Here is a 23,537-nt window from a genome sequence, read left to right on the forward strand (position 1 = left end):
TAAAGACATTTGCCAGATTCCAATGCTTCCTGTTACCAAGGAACACATATGCAAGTTTATATTATAATGTTTGTAATAGACTTACCTAACAGTTTTAAATAGTTCTGCAAAACAATGATCTCAGAAAAAACTGGAGGAGGTTGTGTATGCACATTTTCCCCCATTTCAGAGCAATAGAAACCATACAGGACTCAACAGCTGCTTTAAAGAAAGGGTTTAGGATAGGGCTCTAAGAACTGTGCCAATTTTAAGACAAAGTGCTATTGTATAAATTGTAAAGAATTGCAACTTTGAGTTGCTGAATTAAGAGATCTTAGGACTCAAACAACTCTTCCCTACCAGTCTCTTGCAACTGGAAACTAAGATAATCAGCTTCATTCCATAGTAAGATATTTACACAGCTGCAGGCCTGATGCCTGAGCTGGCTGCACATGAAGACACCTGATCTTCTTTGCAAATACTAATGCAGATGCTCTTTTTTGAAACAGGTATTACACTGACAGGTACTATAAACTGGAAAGTAATGAGTACCATGGAGGAAGGAGTCATTATTTAAATAACTTCATTTATATATGTATATGTGAGATATTTAATAACTGGAGCTAACAGAATATTTTTAAACTGATGGATAAAATTGTACATTCATGCTACAGGAGCAGACAAGGATAATGGCAACAGTATGACTCACCACAATACAGTTCATTTTCCCTTTAATCATGATTCTTATTTTCTTTCTGCTTCTCAGTAGAATTTTTTTCCTTTTGCTCCACATGATCAGATGCAGTGACAGACTTATAAAAACTTATATACTTCTTGAGCTGTGAGATGAGATCTGATCCATGTGGAGCTGTGGGAGGAAGCAGGGATATCTACTAAGTACAACTCATCTCATAATTTCCTTCCTTTAATAGAAAAGTCTGTGTTCATAAAGTAGTGTTTTCAGAAGGCACAGAAAAAAAAAACAAAGGGAAATTAGCTAATTTGCAGCTACATTTTTATTTGGCAAATTTTGAATTTCATTATGAGCTGGATTTAGGTTTCACAGCTGCCAGAAAGCTGCATGTTCTCTGTATTCTATTTTTAATCTCTTAATTATGAGCTTTGAAACAATTATGTATAAATTTGTTGCTAAGCTGCATGTGTGCCCATCTGCACATATGAGAATACACGTTTGTGTACGTATATATTACACCCATGATCTTACAGTGAAGTCTTGGAAATCATAGGTATTCAAAGATGTATTGTAATTTTGTATGACAGGATGGGAGAAAGAGGATCTCCCTTTGTGAGCAGTACAAGAAGCAATATTTACAAGTATTTTTATGATTGTAGTCTTCAGGCGAACAGCAGGCAGTAGTTCTGATTAACAAACCCTTCCTTGGTTTTGAGCATCACTTTTCACTGGCATCTACTTTACAGAGACATGCAAATCCAGCACGACTTCATTTCATTAATCCAGGAATTATCACATGTGCACAAGAGAAAGCAGAACATCAAGAGAACATCAAGCAATTTGGTTGACATGATAATACATGTAGTTGACATGTAATACATGTATGATATTATATGTACTGGTCCTACTTATGCACCTGGAATAATGTACCAGGGTTGAACCCAGAGTTTGTTAAGGTCAATGGAAAAATTTCAGTCTGAGACTGTCTTATGAATAACATGGTTTGGATAATAGAGGTAAAAATTAAATACGGCATTAGTATAACACGTAAAAAAATCCCCAGCCAAACAACGCCCCCCCCAAAAAAAACCAAGAAAAAAACACCCAAACAAACAAACAAACAAACCCCCCAAAAATCCAAAACAAAAGAAAAACACCAAACAGCAGACTGGAAGATCCAATAAGGAAGTACATAAACTGAATACATATTTCTCTTTATCCCTAGGTGGTTGATCTATTAGTATCCATGTGTCGTTCTGCATTAGAGTCACCTAGGAAAGTTGTCATTTTTGAGCCATATCCTTCTGTAGTTGATCCTAATGATCCTCAGATGCTGGCCTTTAACCCCAGGGTGAGTAGTTATCTTGCATTGTGTCATATCTTGGTTTTAGTCATGCTTGAGATTTTCAAAGCTCTCCTCTGAAAGAGTCTCCTTTACTATGAGAGATACAGCTCCAGAATATAGTCACAAGCCTGTGACTATTTTCAGAACTCTGTAGCTTTTTAAATTGTCTTTGAGAAGTTGTTTGGGTGTAAACCATAAGTTGCACTCAAAGTTATGTTGAACCCAAGAAATTATTTTAGGGTAAAAATTCTAAGTGCAGAATTCTATATTCTAATGTAATTTTCTCAGTGTAGACATTGGACATGGAGAAAAATGATCTTTGGGAGATGTAGGATTGTGATGTAAACCAGGGGATTACTAGTCCATCTTTTTATTCTTAAAATTATTAATGCTGCCATCTTATTTTTCTCTTTGCAAACAGTTACATACTTAAATGAATTTTATCTAATGTTGACATAATAGCTGAGTTCTGTACAAGAATCAGTCTTTAAGTTAAGAACTGTATTTATGTGGCTCACCCTTCAGACTGCATATACTGCCTTTCAGGGAAGTCCTCCAGAAGTCATGAATTAATTCATCTCACCTGAGCCATCACTTTTTCTGAACAATGGCCATTTAACAGTGTTCTGGAGCATATGGGAAGACAGATTTGCCAGGAGATGCTTGGCAGAGGGTGTTGAGGAGACAGCTAGTCTGGTGGCAAGGCAAGGCAGGATTTGGAAGCAGATGAGGGCAATATGAAATGTCACACCAGGGCCCACACCATTTCCTCCTAACTTCTTCCCACCATGGGCAAGCTGAAAGCCCTTGGGCAGAATTTGACAAAACCCAAAGATGTGAACAGTGAAGCTCCTGAAAGTGACATGACATGTAGAGCTGGAAAAGCATGTACTGTTAGCGCATCCACTCAGAAAACATGAAGCCATCTGGTAATGAATAGTTACCTAGCAAAAGGTGGGCAAGGATCATGGTGAGGCAGAGGGATAGCTGAAGGACCTTTGTTGTTTTATAGAATGGTTAGCAAAGTAAACACATCTGTTATAAATTATAAATAAATTTTATTAGTTTAAAATATATTTAGTCACTATATTATTCAGCTTAAGACAAGTTTTCCATATATACACAAACAACTGCATAACCTGTGTTTACTTATGAATATTTCTTTTGAAAGTGAGCTGTATTTCTTCAGTGTGTTGGAGATTCCGGTGAAATTCAAAGAAAACCTATGTTAGTATTTTAGGGAGGAATTTTTGTGGTCACTGGAGACAGTCTATATGTGAGGTGGAAGGAAGCCATTGATTAGAAATGTTTGAAAGGATTTGTTGCTGAACATTTGTTCTAGCCTTGGTTTTATACACACTCAAAAAATTCTGTTTTTGTAGAGCCAAAGACTAATACTCTTTCAATTTATTTACTTATTTTATGCTACAACAGAAGAAGAATTATGACCGAGTCATGAAAGCACTGGACAGTATCACTTCTATTAGAGAGATGACACAGGTGAGCTTAAAAATCTTTATCTAACTTGATCACTATTTTTAGGACTAGGAAGATGTTTATATTGCTTGCCAGTGATGACTGGAGAAGTATCAGGTCTCTCCTACAGAACTGTAATAGTCTTAAAATATATATTAAAAAACCCAAATACTATCCATAATGGTAGTCAAATAAAACTGATGAAGTAGAACTCAGATCTTTTGAATTTTAAATAGGAGATAATAAGAGCAGAATGGGATATTGTAATGAGATAATTGCCAACTACTGCATTTCTGGAAATATCAATGGCAAACTACATCTTCTATTTTCAAAGCAAAAGAAGTTGATTTTGTGGCAGTGTTCTGAATGATAGATTTATTTCTGTTATAGCAAAACACTTGATCAGCTATTTATGCTTGGCAAATTGGAAGGTTGGGTCTTTTGAAATTATTACCATATGATTTCTTCATATTTACCGTGGTACAGAATCTGATAGTCATGTTTATTGTTACACCTCCTTTCCCAGACCGCGCCACTGATTATAATTGATTATTGAAATATTTCCCATGAACCTTGCTTTTCCAACTGCTATATATGTGTAACCTCATAGCAGTTTAGAAATCTAACCCTATATGTATTTGTTAGGTAATTCGTGATTCTGGAACAAAGAATGAGGAGTATAAACTAAAAATAAGAATTCACATATTTTTTTTACTTAATATAACATCTTGTAAAATTTTTTAAAAATCAGGTGTTTCTGTTACCTAAGATAATATCTCTTAAAAAGTAAATAATACCATTTTGATTTTTTTAATGTTAAAATAATAATTGGATTGGAGAGTTTTAAAGGGATGCTTTGCACTGTGATTGAAATCAAGGAAGGTTTTCAAAGGGATTGTAAGCAGATACAGTATTTTACTTTACTAGTTTATACTTCAAAACATTTCTTTTAAATGAAGGGCGTTCTTTTGGGGTCCTTTGAGCTGCTTAATTCTTTGAAGTTCTACTCTACTTTCTTAATCCAAAAATAGACATCTATTGCTCTTCTCTCTCAGATCACTTATGTTAGATGTAATATACTCATTTTTATGCTAATTATATGCTTATTATTTTACTCCACAGAAAATAATTGCTATCTTAATTCTTGTTGTTGTCAAAACACATTTACAACTCTGCAACACTACGCATCAGTAAAACTGTGATTTAAGCCTAATAATGCGTCCCATGCATTTGTTTTAATAGATGAAGTCATGGGCAATGTAACATATAAAATTAACCTTATGATTTCAGCTACAAATAAAGAACATAATTACTCTTTTCTAGGCACCTTACTTGGAAATAAAGAAGCAGATGGATAAACAAGACCCTCTTGCACATCCTCTTCTACAATGGTATAAAATTGACTCACATAAGATTATAATTATTGAAACACCAGGTTTAATGAATAATCACCAGTGTAATTTGGTATAAGCTTACCGTAAGAATTAACATCAAGGTTGACATTTACAAATGCAGGTGTTTCTGGAGTGTTTCTGGACCTCATCTGGGCCAACTGAAACCACCTGAAAGACTCCAGATTATTTGTATAGCCTCTGATCGCAATTTCTATTCAAGATTTGTTCTGCTTCCATCTAATAGGTTCAAAGGCCTGCAGCTGTTTGCTTTGTGGTGGTCATTCATACCACATTTTTAAAAAGAAGACTCTTGTTTGGTTTCTATGTCTAATACGTCTAACTGTTTCTAATTTTAGGGTTATTTCTAGTAATAGATCACATATTGTGAAGCTACCAGTGAATAGGGTAAGTGTGGGTTCTTTGTTATTTTCTCATTTCTTGTTGCTCATATTAGTATTCTAGATGGAGTCTCCTGTCCAAATGTAGGTGTCTATATTCAAACAAACCACATGGACTCCATTAATAGGCAAAGGAGAAAAATAGAGAGTTTCAGGTCATGACTCTTAGAATCATGTTGTGAATATCTAGCACAGATGCAAGGTATAATGCTCAGAAAAAGACAATTTGAGTTGGGTACTTCAAGTGCAAGTGTCTACCTTGTAGTCATCTGAGATTGGCTGAGAATAACTTCATTGTTTGTTTTGTTGCCATGTAAAATGGTATGGATTTGTACAGAACGCAGTGCACACCAGCATTATTATGTACAGAGACCTGCATATGAGTACACCTTAAAAAGTATAGCTCTTTTTAGAGAGATAGTGCTGAGATTAATTTCTGAGTATGTGTGCCTCTGATCCTCTGATTAAGGTCACAGTAATCTGCAACCTTTCAAATCTGAACCTTAATTCAAAGCCATCTCTGATCAGAATAGCATTAGGAAACTATTTAAATTAATTATTTTTCGAGAGCCATATTTAGTCTGAAATCTGGCTTAGAAACTTTCATGTGTTTTAGAAACTGAAAAACATTTTTACTGGTTGATTTCAGGTAAAAGCTATGGTAATGATACCAACTTCAACTTAGTTCATGTAGTTACTTAGGTGCAGTCATGTATTGTGTGAAACAGCATGCTATCTGAACAACCATCATTATGGAAATACAATCCTTTTGTATTAATCACTTCTTTTCGTTTGTACACTGTTATGTTTTACAGCAACTGAAGTTTATGCACACTCCCCACCAGTTCCTGCTTCTCAGCAGTCCACCAGCCAAAGAATCCAATTTCCGAGCTGCTAAAAATCTCTATGGAAGTACCTTTGCTTTTCAGTAAGTACATAAATTCATATTATACAAAAGGTAATAAAACTATCATGCTCTTTTTTTTGTGCTTTATGTTTGAGGTTTACAGATGTGAATTTGTTGTTTTAAAAGACTACTGGTTTCATTTTGCATTTTACTCTGTGGTTTTTAAAACACTTTCATTTTTTCAGTGGTTCACACATTGAAAATTGGCATTCCATCCTGAGAAACGGCTTAGTTGTTGCTTCAAATACGAGGCTGCAGGTAAATAGCAGACTAAATTTAGCTAACCTGTGCATGCTTGATTACATACTAGCTTAGTCAAGTTATCAGTGGGGTGTAGTTTTGGCAGTCATACAGGTGGAAAAAGATTTCAGGTACCCTCTTGTTTCCTGGAAAAGGTACTTTTCTGCTATAATTAAAATTAAATAACGTGTCTGCTAAAATAGCTAGAAAATCCCATTGCTGGAATCAGTGTTTCAGTTTTACTTTGCAGAGCAGCACCTCCAGGAGGTTTATCTCAGTATTGCTTAAAAGCAGTCTTAGAATTAAAGTGTAGAACTACCTAAACTGTCTCCATGTTGTAGGATCCAAGACCATACTAAATTTAGAGCATCTGAGTTTGCAGCATCTTCTCTTCTACTCTGGTTTCCTTGGAAATGGAAATATGAGTGTACTGGACAGGAGGGAGCTCCTGCAAACAGCAGTTCATTTACTCAAATTAAATCATCAGGATACCACTACTGCACAGCAACCAAGGCATTACCAGAGGGACTGGAGAGCTCTAGGTCAGATTATTATAGCATCGTGGTTTTCACAGGTCTTCCTCAGAGCTGAGTCCAAAATACTTTGGAAGAGCATCCCAAGGTAATGACCAGGGATCAAAGTACAGGAGACACTGAATAAAAGGAAATACAGATCTTTGTTGTTTCTCTAGTCATTTGGGTGTTTTTATTAGTATCTTTGGAAGGCTTTTAAGAAGGCATGATTTGACCATCCAAATTATTTTTTTGTTGAGGATTGAGATACTGGGAATATGATGAAACAATGAAGTCCTATTTAACACGTCATCATTTTTAGATCTCTCATACACCTCAGGCATATCCTGAGCCCAGGTTCATTCTATTTTCTCCAGTGCCAACCAACCAGGAAAAAAAACATCTATTCACCAAGGATGCTATACAGCATTGTTGGATCTGGAGGAGCAAAAGCATGTTTGAAAATTCCTGTGAGAGCTCTCGCACATTTCAGAGACAATGTAAATACCATTGGATCAAAGGAACCAAATATGAATGAATGTCACTCCAAAGCCTACTGGTCATGGCATCTACCTAGTCAGGAGACAGTCTGGCTTTTCCTTTGTGCTACAGAAACTACTTAGTGTGTTTTATTTAAAGGTTTTTCCACATAAAGTCAGTCCTTGGTAGAGAAGGGAAACCCATACTTCTCAATTTCCAGACAGGAAAATGACTGCAGGGCTAATAAAATGTGCTGGCTTTTGTTGCTTAGCCCAGGTTTTCATGACTTGAAACACTGATGTTAGTGAAGAACAGTTTTCCCTTTCCTTGAAGAGAGCTGGTAGCTTTGTGCATATGTGAACTGGCTCAAACAAAAAGTTCCTTTGAACCCATCCCTCTAGTACTCAGGCTGACCTAGTGACTAGGTTTTTCTATACCAAATGATCAGTATCATCACCATTTCTTCATTTCTTACCTTAAAGAACAGCAGCTGTTGCTGCCGCTGTTTATTCACAGAGGCTGCCCTAGAATGTGACTCCTGCCAAGGCTTTGGTGTGAGACGCATGCTGAGCTTGCTTGCACTTGTTAATGCTGAGGTGTATTTGGCTTTGTACAGAAGCACCCCTCTTAGATTTAAGGACAGAAAGTCCAATTGTATTAATAAATCTGATGTAAAGTTATGTTTGGGCATTTAGTTATGGTTTCCAGAATATACAGTATTTAAGCTGAGTATTTTCAGCATGGTTTTTTTAAGACTTCTTTGAATACCATTTATTACCAGGCAGTAAATCAGTGGAGTGGGGCACCTGTTTATCTATGTTACAGCCTGTTTCTATGATCACTGTTTTGTCCAGATAACCAAACTAATGTTAAACAATCACTCTGCTCTTTTTCAGCTCCATGGTGCAATGTTTGGAAGTGGAATCTACCTTAGTCCATTGTCAAGCATATCATTTGGTTACTCAGGTGATATTTATAAGTTACTCTAACATTGGTAAAATATAGGGGTATCTTCATTTGCTACTATTTTTACCAGCTTCACTGTTTACAACAGTGTTAAGTTTTATCTTTTTGAGCAAGATTTAATTTATTAAAAATAAGATAAAATCTAAATTCCCTTATTAAATACCTGTCCTCATTTTTGAAGGTGCTGAGTATCTTGAAACTGTGCTTATAGGAAATAGTAGCTAATACTGAATGATGTGTATAGTGGAGCAGGTCTTGATTACGCAGTAGAAATCCAGCTTTGTCATTGTGATTTTTTTGACAATATCTGCCTAAGTCTTTGTAATAATATCTGTGGATTCATGGACTTTTATGATCTGATCTGATTGACAAAACAAATATTAATCAATAGACAAATTCAACTGTGTATGTTTCACAGTGTTTCCAAGTATCACCATGTCAGAATTACATAGAAACTACATGACAGTGTGCTTATTTTATCATGACAAGGGAAAGGAACATATTTTGTCCCACTAGTAAATCCAAAAGTGAGTCATTCAGTTTTCTATGTAAGAATTAAGTCATAAATAGCAGCAGCATAGAAGCAAGATATAGCAAGGTGTATATTAAGAAACTTGAGAGAATTTAAAACAAGGTGACTTTACCTTTAGGTATGTTGTATTTATCATTTCCTCATATCTGAAAGTGCTGTTACAGTTGAATGTTTGTGGGTGTGTAGATAATTCTGAGAGTTTTAGTCATGCTTTCTGATTTTCAGTATTTTTAGGTAATGTCACAGTGCATTTTAAAAATGTGGTTTATTTTTACTACTGATAGACCTCTGGTTTAATTTTTACTACTATTTACTAAATTTCAGTATCAATAATTTTTAGGTGCACTTTTAGCTTTTCAGAGACTACATAAGTATGATAGCTTTTTGGGACTCATTAGTCATTTGGGACTCAAAAGTGTAGTTTGCTGTATCATTATCTAAAAATATTATCTTCTTTTTGGACAACACTTTGTCAGCTTCAATGTGTTTATTCTCATCTCTACTTTTTCTGATCCCTTTGATCCAGCAAGGAGGCCTGTGTGCCCATGAACTGTGTAATTCTTGATGTCAATACAATACACAGAGGAGTCCTACACTCCCTGTTCCTTCAAAGACTTAAACTTCCCCATAACTCAGTCTGTGTTTGCAAATTGCCAAGAAGTGTGGTGTGCCGGAAATGCAAGAAAGTCTTTAGTAGCACACAGTACAGGAATTTCATATAAATCAACATGAGGAACATAAAGGAGATCTCACACACAAATATATGTGTTTAAATTGTTGAGAAGAAAAGTTGATGCAATGTGGCTGACAAATTAATGCTTTTATATGTAGAGAAGTTAATTAAACCAGGGTAGACTTGACAACTTTAAATAAATTAACTACTCCTAAAATTAATTGGACTTTTAATAAGTCTTATTAAAGTGTTAAAGATTAACATCTAAAGTAATTTTGTGATTTTGCTGTCTTATCCACAGTAAACAAGATGGTGTTACTCCAGCCTGAATGGTCAGTTAGTTGAGTCAGTTAGACTCAAGACATGCTGACATGCAGATTTGTTCAACTAAAAGCATTCCTGAGCTGAAATCAGTGGCATTTAAGCTCATGTTTATATACTTTTGGATCTACTTAATGCTAACTTGATTTTCCTAAGGCCTTTGCAATATATGCAAATGTACTGGTAATTTGCAGGATTAAATTGCGAACTGTGCAAAGAACTGTGATTCCCACTGCTGTGATAACTGATTTATTCTCAATATTTAACTGCTTGTTTTCAGTATTTATATGCCAGGTTATTTTACTTTATTTATTATTCCTAGGGATGAACAAGAAGCAGCAGAAGGTGTCAGCTAAAGATGAACCAGCTTCAGGCAGTAAGGGCAGTAATACGTCACAGGTACTGTACCTCAGCCATCTCTGGGAGATTTGTGGTTTAATGTTTGGGTACTCAGTAATGAAAAGGAGGTAATATTGCCTTTGAGGAAGCTAGCAGTTTTGTTTTGTTTTTTTGAATGAAGCCACAACTTAGGAGACTACAAACATCAGATACAGCCCAACTTTCTTTTAGTCACAATTTCCAGAGAATAGTGCCAGTCTTATGGCCTCCTAAGCAGAAGCAATTAGGAAGACAGTAAAAATGAGATAAAGGTTGCATTATGATCCTTAGCAAGCTCTTGGTTTCTGTGTTCTGGACTTGCAAAGGAGTGATGCAAAAGTAAGTGAGAGTGGTTATTGCTAAAAAATTAGTAGCATTTCATTTATAGCAAGTCAATTTTTTCATGGGTTTATGTATTAAACTATTTCAGTTCTGCTTTATTCAAAGCAAACTCATACCATTCATGTAGGCCAGAATTTTGAGAAAGAAATCATACATCTGTCTTTATAGTTAACACACAGAAACTACAGAATAACCTGGCTGTGGAGAAAGATTGGTATGTAACAGAAACCCTCAGAAATGAGCTAAAATATCAGGATAAGGTGATTGAATTAACTTCTTTTTTTTTTTTTTTTTTTTTTTTTTTTCCCTTGCTATCAATTTCTTGGTCACTGGCACTCTGATATTTCTTGTAGTATTTTTTATTCTGTAATAATTAAGAACTTTTCTCTCTGGATAAAGGAGTTCAAATCCCACCTACAATAATCTAAAAAATAATAAAAATGCCCTATTTGAATTTTTGTTACATTTAGAAATACAATAGAAATGTTTTAGAAAGACTGCCTTTATCTTTGCTCATTAATAAACCACAGAAAATAGCATCCCACTCCTTTGTTACTTTTTTCAGTCACTTTGTCTTTCTGAACTAATAAGTTTCCTCATGTTTTTATATCTCAGTCACAGAAGAAAGGACAACAGTCACAGTTTTTGCAAAGCCGTAATTTAAAATGCATAGCCTTATGTGAAGGTAAGCTGAAAGCCCTTGAAAGACTGTTTGAGGCATGGACACGGTGTTACTGAATGCAGATCAATGAAACCTTTAGTTCCAATATTGTATTTTTTTTGTAAGAGACTTCTGTCAGGTACTAATTAACAACTGACCTTTATATTTCAGTTCAGAATGTTGCTCTCTTTGAACAAAACCTCCAATACAATCCGAATTTTCATGAAGTAATCATATGTGCACAGCAACTGATCATCTGATCTGTATTTTGAATGTGATCGTATTCCTAAGCAATCAGGATAACCCAAGTTGTGGCCTTTATTTGAAACATCAGCTTCTTGCATGCTCTTGACAACGCTATTACACACATCGAAGTCCAGAAAAACAGGTTTTTTATTTCATTTCCAAATAATTTTTCACTGTTCAGGAAAATATACTGATCATCTGGGAACGAGTCCATTTTCTGCCTGCTTCAGAAATTTTGTGAAGTTAAAATCCAGTGCCAATTAACATAGTCAGTCTTGAAAGATTTGGCTATTCTCTCAATACCTAATGAATCCTCAGCAGGTTTTGAGAACAGAGAATTAAGAAATTTGAATAAGAATTATACCAGGAATTAGTCATTAGTTTCATTGACCAAACAAAAAGAAATTATGTTTGTTTCTCAGTTTGCCCATCATTTGGAGCATTTATGTATTTCTAAAATTAAAAGTTAATACAATGAAAAATACCTTATTTCAATAATTAATTGCAAGAGATAAATGTTTGTTAAAAAGTAGTATTCATGGAAGTAATTGTATAAAAATTTAATATGCATTTGTTCATGGTAGTATAAGGATGGAATGGGATAGACTATTTCAGCTGGAAGGGAACTACAGTGATCATCTAGTCCAACAGTCTGAGCAGTTCAGAGGTGATGAAAAGTTAAAGCATATTGTTATGGGCATTGTACAAATGCTTCTTAGACACTAAGAAGTGTGTGTCATCCACCACCTCTCTAGGAAGCCTTTTCCACTGTTTTAACCACCCTCTGGATAAAGAAAAATTTCCTGTTGTTGAGTTCAGAGTTCCCCTATCACGACTTTGAACCATTTCCACATGTCCTATCACTGGATACCAGGGAGATGAGATCAGCACCTCCCCCTCCACCTCCCTTCCTCAGGAGGCTATAGAGAGACATGAGGTTGCCCCTCAGCTTCTTTCCCTCCAAACTAGACAAGGCCAGAATCCTCAGCTGCTCACTGCACATTCCTCCTTCCCTTACACTGGCTGTGATATCCTCCTCTGGACACATTCAAGGATCTTTACGTCCTTCTTAAATTGCAAGGCCCAGGACTGCACACAGTGTTCAAGGTGAGGCCACACCGTTGCTGAATACTGCGGGGTAATTACCTCTTTTGACTGGCTGCTCATGCTGTGTTTGATGGGTTTTGCCCTCATGGCTGCCAGAGCATGCTGCTGGCTCCTTTTGAGCCTATTGCTGCCAACAAGCACTCCCATCTCTTTCTGCAGGGCTGATCTCAAGCTATTGCTCTCTCACGTTATACTTGTACTCAGCGTTAATATATCCAGAATCTGACATCTTGACTTTTGAAATTTTATCCCATTAATCGTAGCCCAATGCTCCAACCTATCTAGATCCCTGTACAAGGCTTCCTGTCCCTTAAAGAGAGTCAACAGCACCTCCCAGTTTGGTATCATCAATAGACTTTCAAATCATGTGTTCAACTTCATCCAAATAATCCATATGAATACACTGAACAGGAACTTTTAGTTTGCAGTATTTGTTCCCTAAGAAACACCCTTGGTGAGTCACAAGCTAGATGTATCCTTATTCACTACAACTATTTGAGCTGTGTCCTTACTCAGTTCTTCACTCAGCACGCCATGAACCTGCTCATACTACAGTTGGACAGCTTGTCCAGGAGGATGATGTTTAAGTTCATTTATAAAAATCCTTTCAAATACAGATTGATGGTATAGTTTCTACCAAGCAGTAAAAAGGTGTATTTCCTGTGTTGTCCTCATTCTTCTGATAAATGACCTGAAATCAAAAACATTTCTGTTTTTTAAACACTGAGCAGATTTTGGCAAGCTTCATGATGCCCTTGAGTCATAATTGCTATGCTTAATTCTTTAAAATATTTGGTAGTATTGCAAATCCTATAGTTGTCATATCTCAATTTCAGGCTTTGCCTTAAATGTCATATTTTGCCTCAGCCATTTCTCTCTCTTCCTAAGGCTGATCATTTGACTCAGATCCTCCTTAACATCCCTATGGCCATTTAAAATCTGTTTTTGATAAATATACTTTTTCATTTTTCATTCCAGTGAACAATTGGCTCCCATACACCAAGCATCTGTGTTTTCTGGAAAATATAACACATTTTGGAAACAAAAATCAAGTTCATCTCCCTGCTAATACTAGCAGCCAACGCAGAGTCTACACCACATCATAGATATGCAGTGGAAAACTAAACATTCCCAGAATACTATTTAGAGTATATAAAAAATAAAAAATTATTAAAGCACTACATATTTCAGGCATGTTTTCATCACTATGAAATTTATTCTTTCCCTGATAGTGATAACCTCATCCGATCTGCACAAACATGGAGAGATATGGGTAGTTCCAAATACAGATCACGTGTGTACAAGGTTTTTCTTTGTGTGAGTACAGAACTTTTTTAAACATTCAACCTGTGGTCATCCTAGACCTCTTTCCCCATGCTACCTCTGTTAGCTCTAATGGAAACAGTAAAAGACATTTATTGTGAATTCTTTTCAGAATAACTTTTTTATCGTTATCTGCACGTACTTTTATTGGGAAATGTATGGATAAGCTAGCAACAAAGGTTTAGTAGATGTTTTGTTATAGAATATGTTAATAAACAGTTACTGATTTTTCCCAGTCTATAGTGTAACATCACGTCACACATAGTCTACCCATTTATCATAAAATACCATTTCTATTTGGCTGTAAGTTTTAAATCTGAGGAATTAATTTAAGGCTTCTGGTCTCTAATGTGAGCGTTTCCCTTCTCACCTATGTCTTGTCCTTTTTGGGTCCTAGTGGCTTATTCAGCCTCAGGGTTTCAGTGACAGTGGCAGCCTTAACACCCTTCACGCTGTAGAGATTAGGATCTGCATATAATGGGTATGTGCAGCAAGGCATTTTAATAGACACATGTTAACTTGCTGGATAAGCACTCTTGATTATTGAATGAAGCAAAGTTTGGGATGATTTGACAGATTAATAAACAGATTTTGACAGATTAATAAAACAATAATTTGATTTTATTTTCTTTACCTTTTTTTTTTTTTTTTTTTTTTTTTTAGTTATGAAGATGGTCAAGTGGGTGATACAAGCATAAATACACAGGAACCAAGCATTCATAAAGAGATTCTTCGAGTCATTGGCAATCAAACTGCTACTGGTTAGAAGGACCACTCTTATTTAATTGATGTAATTTGGCAGCCTTCCTCAGTTTCAAAGCTGGATTTTGAACTGAAGAAGATGCAAAAATTTAATTTATTATTATTATGATTCTAAGCAAATTAACCCTTTGAATACTGACTGTTTTCTTACTTAGTATTTCTTATCTCATCAAAATACCTGAGATGGTATGAATTAGCAACAATAGGGGTGCACAGTCTATTAGTATACTACAAGTAATAATAATTCAACAGGCATTTGGGTTGCTCACAATAAAAAGACTTTAAAAAGGAGTTTTGTGCTGATATTTTTATATTAAACTTCAATTGGATGTTTTAGTACTATATACTGGTATTTTAAATTTAGAATTACTGAGAGAGAGCAAGAGAGAAGATTTTATAGCAAAGCACCTGTATTTTGCAGGATACTTTGCAATAAGTAAAATATTCTCATATTTAAACACAATAAGAGGTTGTCTGGAACATGTCATATTAAAGAGACTGGTTACCTGCAGCTATCTTTGATTCAACTTGTTTTATATAAATGCAGCTAGAATTTAGAGTCAAAGCTTAAAACAACAATATTTTTTTATTTATTGAGTGAAACAAAGCAAAAAGTAAGAAATGTGAAGGTGTCTGTTTAGTTTTTTCATTTTCACTGGAAAAACTGTCTTACCCATTCGGCAGCTCTTTTCCATTTTCTAATTATATAAATCCAGCAAACATCTGGAAATCCTGAAACTGTTTGCTTCCTTTGCACAGATTTGTTTTTTATATATCAGATTTTAGATTAACGAAGTTCTTTAGTGTCATCTTAGCTTCAGTGAAACTGCTCTGTGGCTAAACGTAGTGCTAAAAAGTACATTGTGGCTAAAAGTACATGCTGAATTAAGGCTTTCACATTTACTAAAAATGCAAACAAATGCAAAATTTTACTGATTTCCTCTGGGTGAAATATTTTTATTGGTTTATTCCCAAGGGAAAACAAAACAATTCAAATCTCTGTCCATTAGATTAAAAACTGTTTTTCTCCTAGTGAGCATGATGGCAGCACAGATAGGGAGAGGGCCTGTATCCATATCCTGATGTGTCCCGTACAGTAGCTGTCCTGAAGCATTGATCACACCCTTGAATATAGAAAGCAGTACAATTCACCCATCTGTGCAACTATTGCAAGCCACCTCAGAAAGCAAAAATAGACAGAGTCCTCTTATGTTATTTTCATATTAAAATAATAAAAGATACTGAACTACCAAATAATGGCACAACATAACACAGTCACATTTGTTTCTGTTAACTGCATTACATACGCTGTAAGGATTGATTCCTTCTTTCTAGTTCCAGCAACCACTCGCTGCCCTCTTACTGCAGCTGATGTGCCCTACAAGAAAAATAGTGTTATTGGGCCTAGGTGCACGTATTTGGAGACGTAGTTTAGTTTTTCAGACTTATTTGCTGCAGTCTTCAGTTTTGCTGGGTTCACATCCAGACATGTAAAGCAAATACTGTTTGCCAGTCCCTGTTTTGCTGTTGAATTTCTGTTGATTTTTAGCCCCACTTGGTGGACCCTTTAGCCTAAGATTTATTAATTGTTATCTTCTGTGCTTACACACATCTTCTTGAAGCAAAGAAGATCCCTGAGATTTGTCAGTCTATGTAAGGACTGCTTCTATGTTGTGTAACTGCAAAAAGTCAGCATAATTCAGAAGTGGAGCTGAAACCCTAGAATGACCTTTTTTCTGTAATTTGTACTGCCATATGTGTCTGAATCGTTATGTTTTGATTAACAAAAATAAATTAGGAGGCAAAGTCACAATATCTTATATTGACTTGCTGGGACGATAGTCCACCAGCTCTGCGAGGCATCCTCAAAAAACTAAGAGAAAAAGAAGATGACTGGAGAAGCCAAGTAATCAGTCAACTTCTCTGTCACCTGAAGCTGCAGCAGGGGCACAGGTGAATCCCTTGAAGGGAGAAATGTGGAACGTATATATAGCAGCAAGTCAGCCTTGGTTTGCACAGTGGGGTCATCATACTGGCCATATGTGGTACCATCTTGAGTACTATCCTCCACTGGAAAGCGGAGGGAAAATACCTCTCTGTCAAAATTTAAGACTGCTCAGGAGTTTGTAGGGTTTGCAGAAGGAAGAGACAGCAAGGAGGAAAGCAGGGCTTTGAGATATGTGGGAGTGTGCTGTAAGGTGCTCACTTCAGGACAGGTGGCCTGCACATGGGAGAGAAGGAGGGTGGCCAATAGTAAAAGGCAGAGTATGATGACCACAGGCATTACTAAACAGTGCAAGAGTGCAAAACCTTTCAGGGAGAGGTAGTTCTGAAGGGACAAGCACTTTGCTGGTAGGAAAAGAAAAAGGAATGAGGAGCCACTGAATTATTAAGAGGTGGCAATGACAGCTGTGTGCATGATAGGGAAAAGGACACAAGCTCAGTGTCACACACAAACAGCAATTAAATTAAAAAAAAAAAAAAATCACTTGCTAAGCATTAACTCAGTCACATTTTTCTTTAGCCAATATAGTAATGATAAACTTCTTATAAGGTGTTACTTGCAGGTGAACATGAATCTTCAGATCATTTAACAAAGCATCAGTTCTCATAATTTTTAAAATTGAGAGGAAAGGTGGAGGTTACTCAAAAATAAATATTTTTTCTGTAGAAAACTTAAAAGATAAAACGAAGACTTTACCACCAAAACTGGAATGAAAAAAATCTGAGGATGAGATTTTCTTTGAAGGAGTTTTCCCTTGTGTTCTTATGAAAGGGCAGAAGTTATAAATTGCCAAATTCTTCCAAATACTTATATTCACATAGATTCCAGGGAATGAAAAATTAAAACCCGAGAACCCTGTGTTATCCTCAAAGCCCTTGCATTTCCCTTACTTCCATCATGCATCTGTATTTGTGATAGAGCAATCTTTATAACTCGTGCTGTAAAGATGAAAGTTTTTCACAGATAGCTTTTAATCAAAGAAAACAGAATCCCAGGCTCTACTATCTCTCTTGGTACTATATCTCTTGGTAGAAATCTTCGTGAAGCCATGGCTACTTAGCTGTGACCGTATCCAGTACAGAGCAACCAAGGAAATTCTTGGGAAAGAACTTTCGAATTTCTCCCTACATCCAAGAACAAATTACAAGCCCTCAAAAAGTTTGAAAGAGAAATTATGTTAATACCTTATTTTTGCACCCCAATTATAAGTTGCCATATTTATACTTCAAGCATTGAAAAATGAATCCAAAAAGATGCTATTTCTTGCAATGCAGGCAGATATTTAGCATTCAAGGGGTTAAGCAATTTGACTTATCTTCTATAGTATGAATCAACATAGCTCTGTTTTCTTCAGCAATGCTACAATTTTGATAGTCTGCGTCTTTGGCTCTATGTTATTTATCATTAAATGGACAGTTTGTGTAATATTCTGCTTAATATTTTGCAGGGAGTAGTCAACACCAGAATTGTTTATGCTTGTATTTTTTCTCTGAAGCCCATGAAAAACTGTTTAATGCTGTGTCATTTTAATATTATAGCTGTTGATACTAAAAATGCATCTGATGAATAATGCTAAGATTATACTTTTGTTAATACAAATATAAAATCACTCCAAATGAAGAGTTTGTGCTTAGATCAATTATACTTTGCTTATAAACCACTTACTGCTGTGGAAGCCATTAGCATATTTCCAGTGTAGATGAGTATGAAGTGCAAAAAAAAACCCAAAACATCCAAACCAGAAAGGGACAAATGAATTAAGAGATTTGTCATTCATCACCATAAAAGAAGGAGAACTAAAAAACAAACAAACAAAAACAAAACAAACAAACAAACAAAAAATAAACAACAACAACAAAAAAACAACAAATAGAAAATATGTCTCTAGAAATTTAATCATTATATTAATTTAGATAGATTACTTCTTGGCTATCAGAAATCTATGTCGTACAAAGAGTACAAACCATGACTGACAGGGAGGGGATGCTATGACAGCAAAACACTCTGTGATCTTAGCATTTTCACAACAGATTGACTTGGGGCCTGGCCCTGCGTTGTGGTAAGCACCCATCGAGGTGCTGAGGGTCAAACCCTGGGACAAACGTGGGCGAGCTTTGTACTTGGTCACCCGCCCTCATGGTAAGGGCTTTTCAGAAGCCACTGAAGCGAAGGCCCCCGCAATGGGGTCGGTGTACAGACACCCACGATTGGCCTGGCCTAGCCTCAGCTTCTCCATGGCTGTGTGGTGGTGGGACAGGAGCTGTGGTGGCCAGGGGGATAAAATGCTGGAAGGGCACTGGCAGAAAGGGCCTGGTTTTGCCAGAGCCGGCCCCTCTGCCCTCTGCCAGGGCCACAGCGTTCTGCTGGCTGCTCCTCTCTGGGAGCGCAGGGGCCTGCAGTGCTTTATTTGCCAAACCAAGGTGTTAAACTGGTGTCCCACGCAATTTCTTCATTACAAACACTACCTCAAGGTGAAAGATGAGCCTGTTCACTGAACTGAGCAAGGTCTGCTGTTTGGAGAGCAGTTAAGCTATGTGTAGCACTGAAAGTTACTCAGAGGGGATCTTGAATCTAGACACCCAGGGCTGTGATTTTATTCAAATTTATTCCTCAAAGTGCTCAGGAGTGAAGGGACATCTGTGCTTCAAAAGGGGATAAACAAAACCAAGAAGATCTACCCAAAGCAGAGCGGTGTTCTGTGTGCATGTTGTCATATAAAATGCCCAAGGATTTCACCAGTATTTTGAATTTCTGGAGTTGGTTTGGAAGTGCCAGGTCTGAAAGCGCTGACCTCCTCTGTCCTTCCTGGGGTGGCAGTTCTGTACCACTGCTCACCAGCTGGAGCATCTGCCACCAACAAGAGCTGGGGGGATAAAACACCTTGAGCTGCTGTTTAGTAGTATTTTGATTGCGTGCTCCTGCTAAGTTTCAGTCCACCGCAGAATTACTATGATGTAAATAATTACCCATTACACTTTGCATTGGGATTTTGTATACATACTAGATATAAGACTTTTGTAAGGAAAAAGAAAAAAAAAAAGAGTTAAAGTAGTTTTTAGATTAGCGTATTTAGCGTGTGAAAGATCTGTTGAAGAATAATTACATTAAGCATTTACCAGCAAGTCGGTAAAAATAGTCCTTATACACATTCAGTATAATTTCATGTTCTAAAAATAATTTTTTTTTTTAGTTTACCCTGTATGTATTGTATCTTTGAATTTTAAGAAGCAGCCACTCCTTTATGTAAACATAAAATATGCCTATGCTTCTTTTAACTCTACAGCCTTTTTTTGTCTGAATAAATTTATAAATTCTGTGCACAAAATAGTACTGCAGCCTGCTCTTTAGCCTATGGTGCCTTAGAGTTACTACAAATATTTAACAAAATGTATATAATGTAAATACTGCCAGAATATCACTAAGGCCAAATATTTTCTCTATTCACTTTTTACTGCACTTGCTTTCTATTGCTATTTAAGCCTCTTTTATCCAGCTTTGTAACAGTTATAACATTGTAGCCAATGTAAATGTTTACTTTCAATAAATCAAAATTTGTTCAACAAGTACTGTGGATTTGGACACTATTTTGAGAACTCTGTTCAAAAGTTAAGACAATCATCTAAGAACTAAACTGCATCTGAAGCGTTTTCTGTACTTCTGCTAGTCTCGACAACATCTAAAGGTTATGCCAAGCTTTTATACATATTATCAGAGTAGAATTTTTCTGCAGTGATCTTTTTAAAAACACTTAAGATTAAGCTTTCCATTCTGTGCTTATCTGAATGGGTTACACATCTGGTTAAAGATCCAGATACTGGAATTAAAGCAGTATTTTCCATGTACAGCATCATATAAAATGTATATGAAGATGAATTTTATAATTGCTTTTAAAGAAGTTGTTCTGTTTTACTGTAGAGCTGTTTTTGTCATGAAAACACAGCAAATATATGACAAACCATTTTGGACTTTAATGTGGGTATGTTTAAAGTATAAATGCACATCTGCAGCTCATAAAATATGCAGTCCTTTGTGGGGCTGGTTATTAATTCAGTGAGTGTACTATTTTTTTTTCACTGCCCATGGGCTCATTTTAATGATATGAGTGGATATTAACTTGTATCTTTTGAAAGCTTTAGCTTTGTTAAATTTATTGCCTTGTTATTGTAGGTTTTGGATTGAAAAAGTGAAAAGTGGTATTATATTTTGAATACTGTTAGGTGTTTTACAGAAATAGAACTATAGCAGAGGGAAAAATGCGTTGCTGCTACCCTAAATGACTGATAATTTGCCATCAACTGGACCATATGGACTGGAGCTTGAATTCTGCACTGGAAGAGATACACCATATTTAGGCAAGTCGAATAAGTGGTAGAACCTTGGACTTCACTAAAATGAATACCCACACACAGCAGGAGAGAAAGAATTTATATTCTTTCCATTATCAAGTCAGTGCATCACACATACTCTCAAATTCATCAATATTCAGTTTCTCAATGAGATTTATGTCATACTGTATTCTGTTGTAGAGTGGTTCATTGTGGGACCCAAGAGATTAATAATCCATCCATTGATTCACAGCAATACAAAACTACTGCAGTAGTTTTCAGATGCCCTGAAATGCACACACTGCCTTTTTGACTGGAGAAAATCTTCCAAGAAAATAGAGTCACTGGAAAAATGTACTGCATTAATTAACTGTATGCACACTTGACCAACTTATTTTATGGGAATTACTATGCAGTGCACATTGCAGTGAACAGTGAATAATTCTGCACAAGTCACACAGCTAGGCCCTCTCCAAGGCAGCTTTGTCCACCAGAAATACCAGGAGGCTGCTTAAGTAGACCAGCATTAAATGAGGCTTTACTATGGCCTAACTCTCAGCACAGTGCAAGCTCCATAGTTACTAAAGACAAGAAATGAAGAAATGTTAAAGAAAGATAGTCTTACTTTAGGTCTCAATCAATGGCTTGCAAAAACCTAGTGCCAAAACAGGTGAAAAAGAGGAAGAGCATGTGAAAAACAAAAACAAAAAAACAAAAAAAAAAAACAAAAAAACCCCCAAAACCACAGAATTTTTTTATTATCCCATATAATAGCTCCTTAAGGATGATTTTCTTAATTGTAGCAGATATTTTCCATTCACATTTGAGTGAGAGAAGTGTAATTCAACACATGGAAACTGAAGCCTCTAAACGGGGCATAAGACCCTTTTAGTAGCAGCACTGAATGTAGCAAGTCTCTGTGTGAGACATCAGCTACTGGATTTCAGCCAGATCCAGAAAAATGGCATTTTGCAAAATGCTGAAGCACTGGGAATAACACTAGCAGCAGGAACAGTGATTGCTGCAGAAGCAAGAACAGCACAACTCTCCAGAGATCATGTCTGGAAAAAAATACAGGAACCTGTGGCTTAAGGTTTGCTCAACGAAAGCCAGAGCTTATCATCAGCAAACCAGTTCTAATTTTCAACTTTTAAAGGTAAAGCTTTCCATTGTTTGGGAGAAAAAAGAGGGAAAAGTTCTTTTTTTCAGCATGATGTTCTGTATCTCCATAGCTCAATCTAGTAGCATGCTTGGGGCAGTGTCCCACTGTACTTATATGTAGCAGGCTTATGTACAACAGTAGGGACAGCAGCAGAACTTGGGCAGAATGAAGAATGGCTCAGCCAGCTGACAGTTCCTTGGAGCCTGTCTCATTTTAATTACATATTCTGACAGATTCTGTAAAGGCAAAACAGTCTGGAAAGGGAATAGGTGGCTCATACTTTCCTTGCTGGTTTTCAACTCTGATCAGATTATTCTTCCCCGGTGAGCTGTTAAACAAACAATTTTGCAGGGTGTTTAAGAGTAAAATCTTGATCCCTCCATCTCCTGTAGATAAATACCTTGAGGTTTGGGGGTATTTCTGCTTACAATCATCTACTAAAGTTAATTCAGTGTGAAGCAGTTTGCAAATGAGACGATGCCAAATATAATATATATATATATGTAAATATGTAAATATATATTTAAGTGTAACTATACTTACATCTTCATATAGGAATGTAAATTGAAACAGTTCTGTTGTTTAAAAGCTAAGGATCAGGATACCACCATTTACAGCACTCTTGACAAATCAGATGTGTTACAAATACAGTTTTTCCCTACCCCAATGGGGTAGCTTTTGTTAAATCTGACTTGCTGTCAGATGTTTGGCAATTATATGTTTTGCTACAGGCTTTTGAGTTCTTGCCCATGGCAATATCAAGATGGGCAATATCAAGAGACCAGTTATACTTTCTCTGTACATGTTACTACAGCTGGCATGTCGCTCTTCATGCAAAATTCCATCTGTGTGACATTGGTTTATGCCACTATGTGGCTGTTAATTATCTTCTGCAAACTTAGATTTCATGCTTGCCATGATGATCAGTAGGACCATTATCAGAAGCCTTAAGTCTGTTCTGTGGCTGATGAGATGCTCTTCATGGTTTTTTAGCAGTTTTGGTTTGGGGTTTTTTCCTGCTTAAAAAGATCTCTTGATTTTTTGGTACTGTATGTGAAGGAAACACCAAGATCTCCCTCACTACCTTATCTTTTAGTATCAACTTTTCTTCATATTCCTTCAGCTTCTGTGCACTTTGGTCCTTTTTATCTTTTTTCCAGCTACATCTCTTGACAGTACCAGCAGCATTTGATCCATTTTATGGTCTGGTTACAGAGGTATTTGAGTATCTGATGAACAGCTTGGTAAACCTGAGCTGTGGCACCTCTCTAACATTGACAGGCTGGATTATCTTTTGATCCAGACTTTT

At 36.3% G+C, this 23,537-nt stretch overlaps 1 protein-coding gene across 2 annotated transcripts in view; it reads left to right on the forward strand.

Moving 5' to 3' along the window:
* PARP8 (poly(ADP-ribose) polymerase family member 8) overlaps positions 1-23,537 on the forward strand; it is a 229,103-nt gene that overhangs the window by 95,833 nt on the left and 109,733 nt on the right. The window contains exons 16-26 of one of the 2 annotated variants that reach the window (XR_011723194.1): positions 1,899-2,024; positions 3,453-3,518; positions 4,818-4,885; positions 5,245-5,293; positions 6,102-6,214; positions 6,379-6,451; positions 8,322-8,391; positions 10,240-10,316; positions 11,253-11,322; positions 13,884-13,968; positions 14,638-15,592. Coding sequence is in view for 1 of the 2 variants with exons in the window: in XM_071730420.1 (XP_071586521.1) it covers positions 1,899-2,024; positions 3,453-3,518; positions 4,818-4,885; positions 5,245-5,293; positions 6,102-6,214; positions 6,379-6,451; positions 8,322-8,391; positions 10,240-10,316; positions 11,253-11,322; positions 13,884-13,968; positions 14,638-14,740 (900 nt within the window). In the remaining variant the exon portion in view is untranslated. Of the gene's footprint in view, positions 1-1,898; positions 2,025-3,452; positions 3,519-4,817; positions 4,886-5,244; positions 5,294-6,101; positions 6,215-6,378; positions 6,452-8,321; positions 8,392-10,239; positions 10,317-11,252; positions 11,323-13,883; positions 13,969-14,637; positions 17,166-23,537 lie in introns of those variants that run through there. The other variant, XM_071730420.1, reaches the window with a different exon arrangement.

This window comes from Heliangelus exortis, chromosome Z (assembly GCF_036169615.1).
Source record: "Heliangelus exortis chromosome Z, bHelExo1.hap1, whole genome shotgun sequence".
NCBI lineage: Eukaryota > Metazoa > Chordata > Aves > Apodiformes > Trochilidae > Heliangelus > Heliangelus exortis.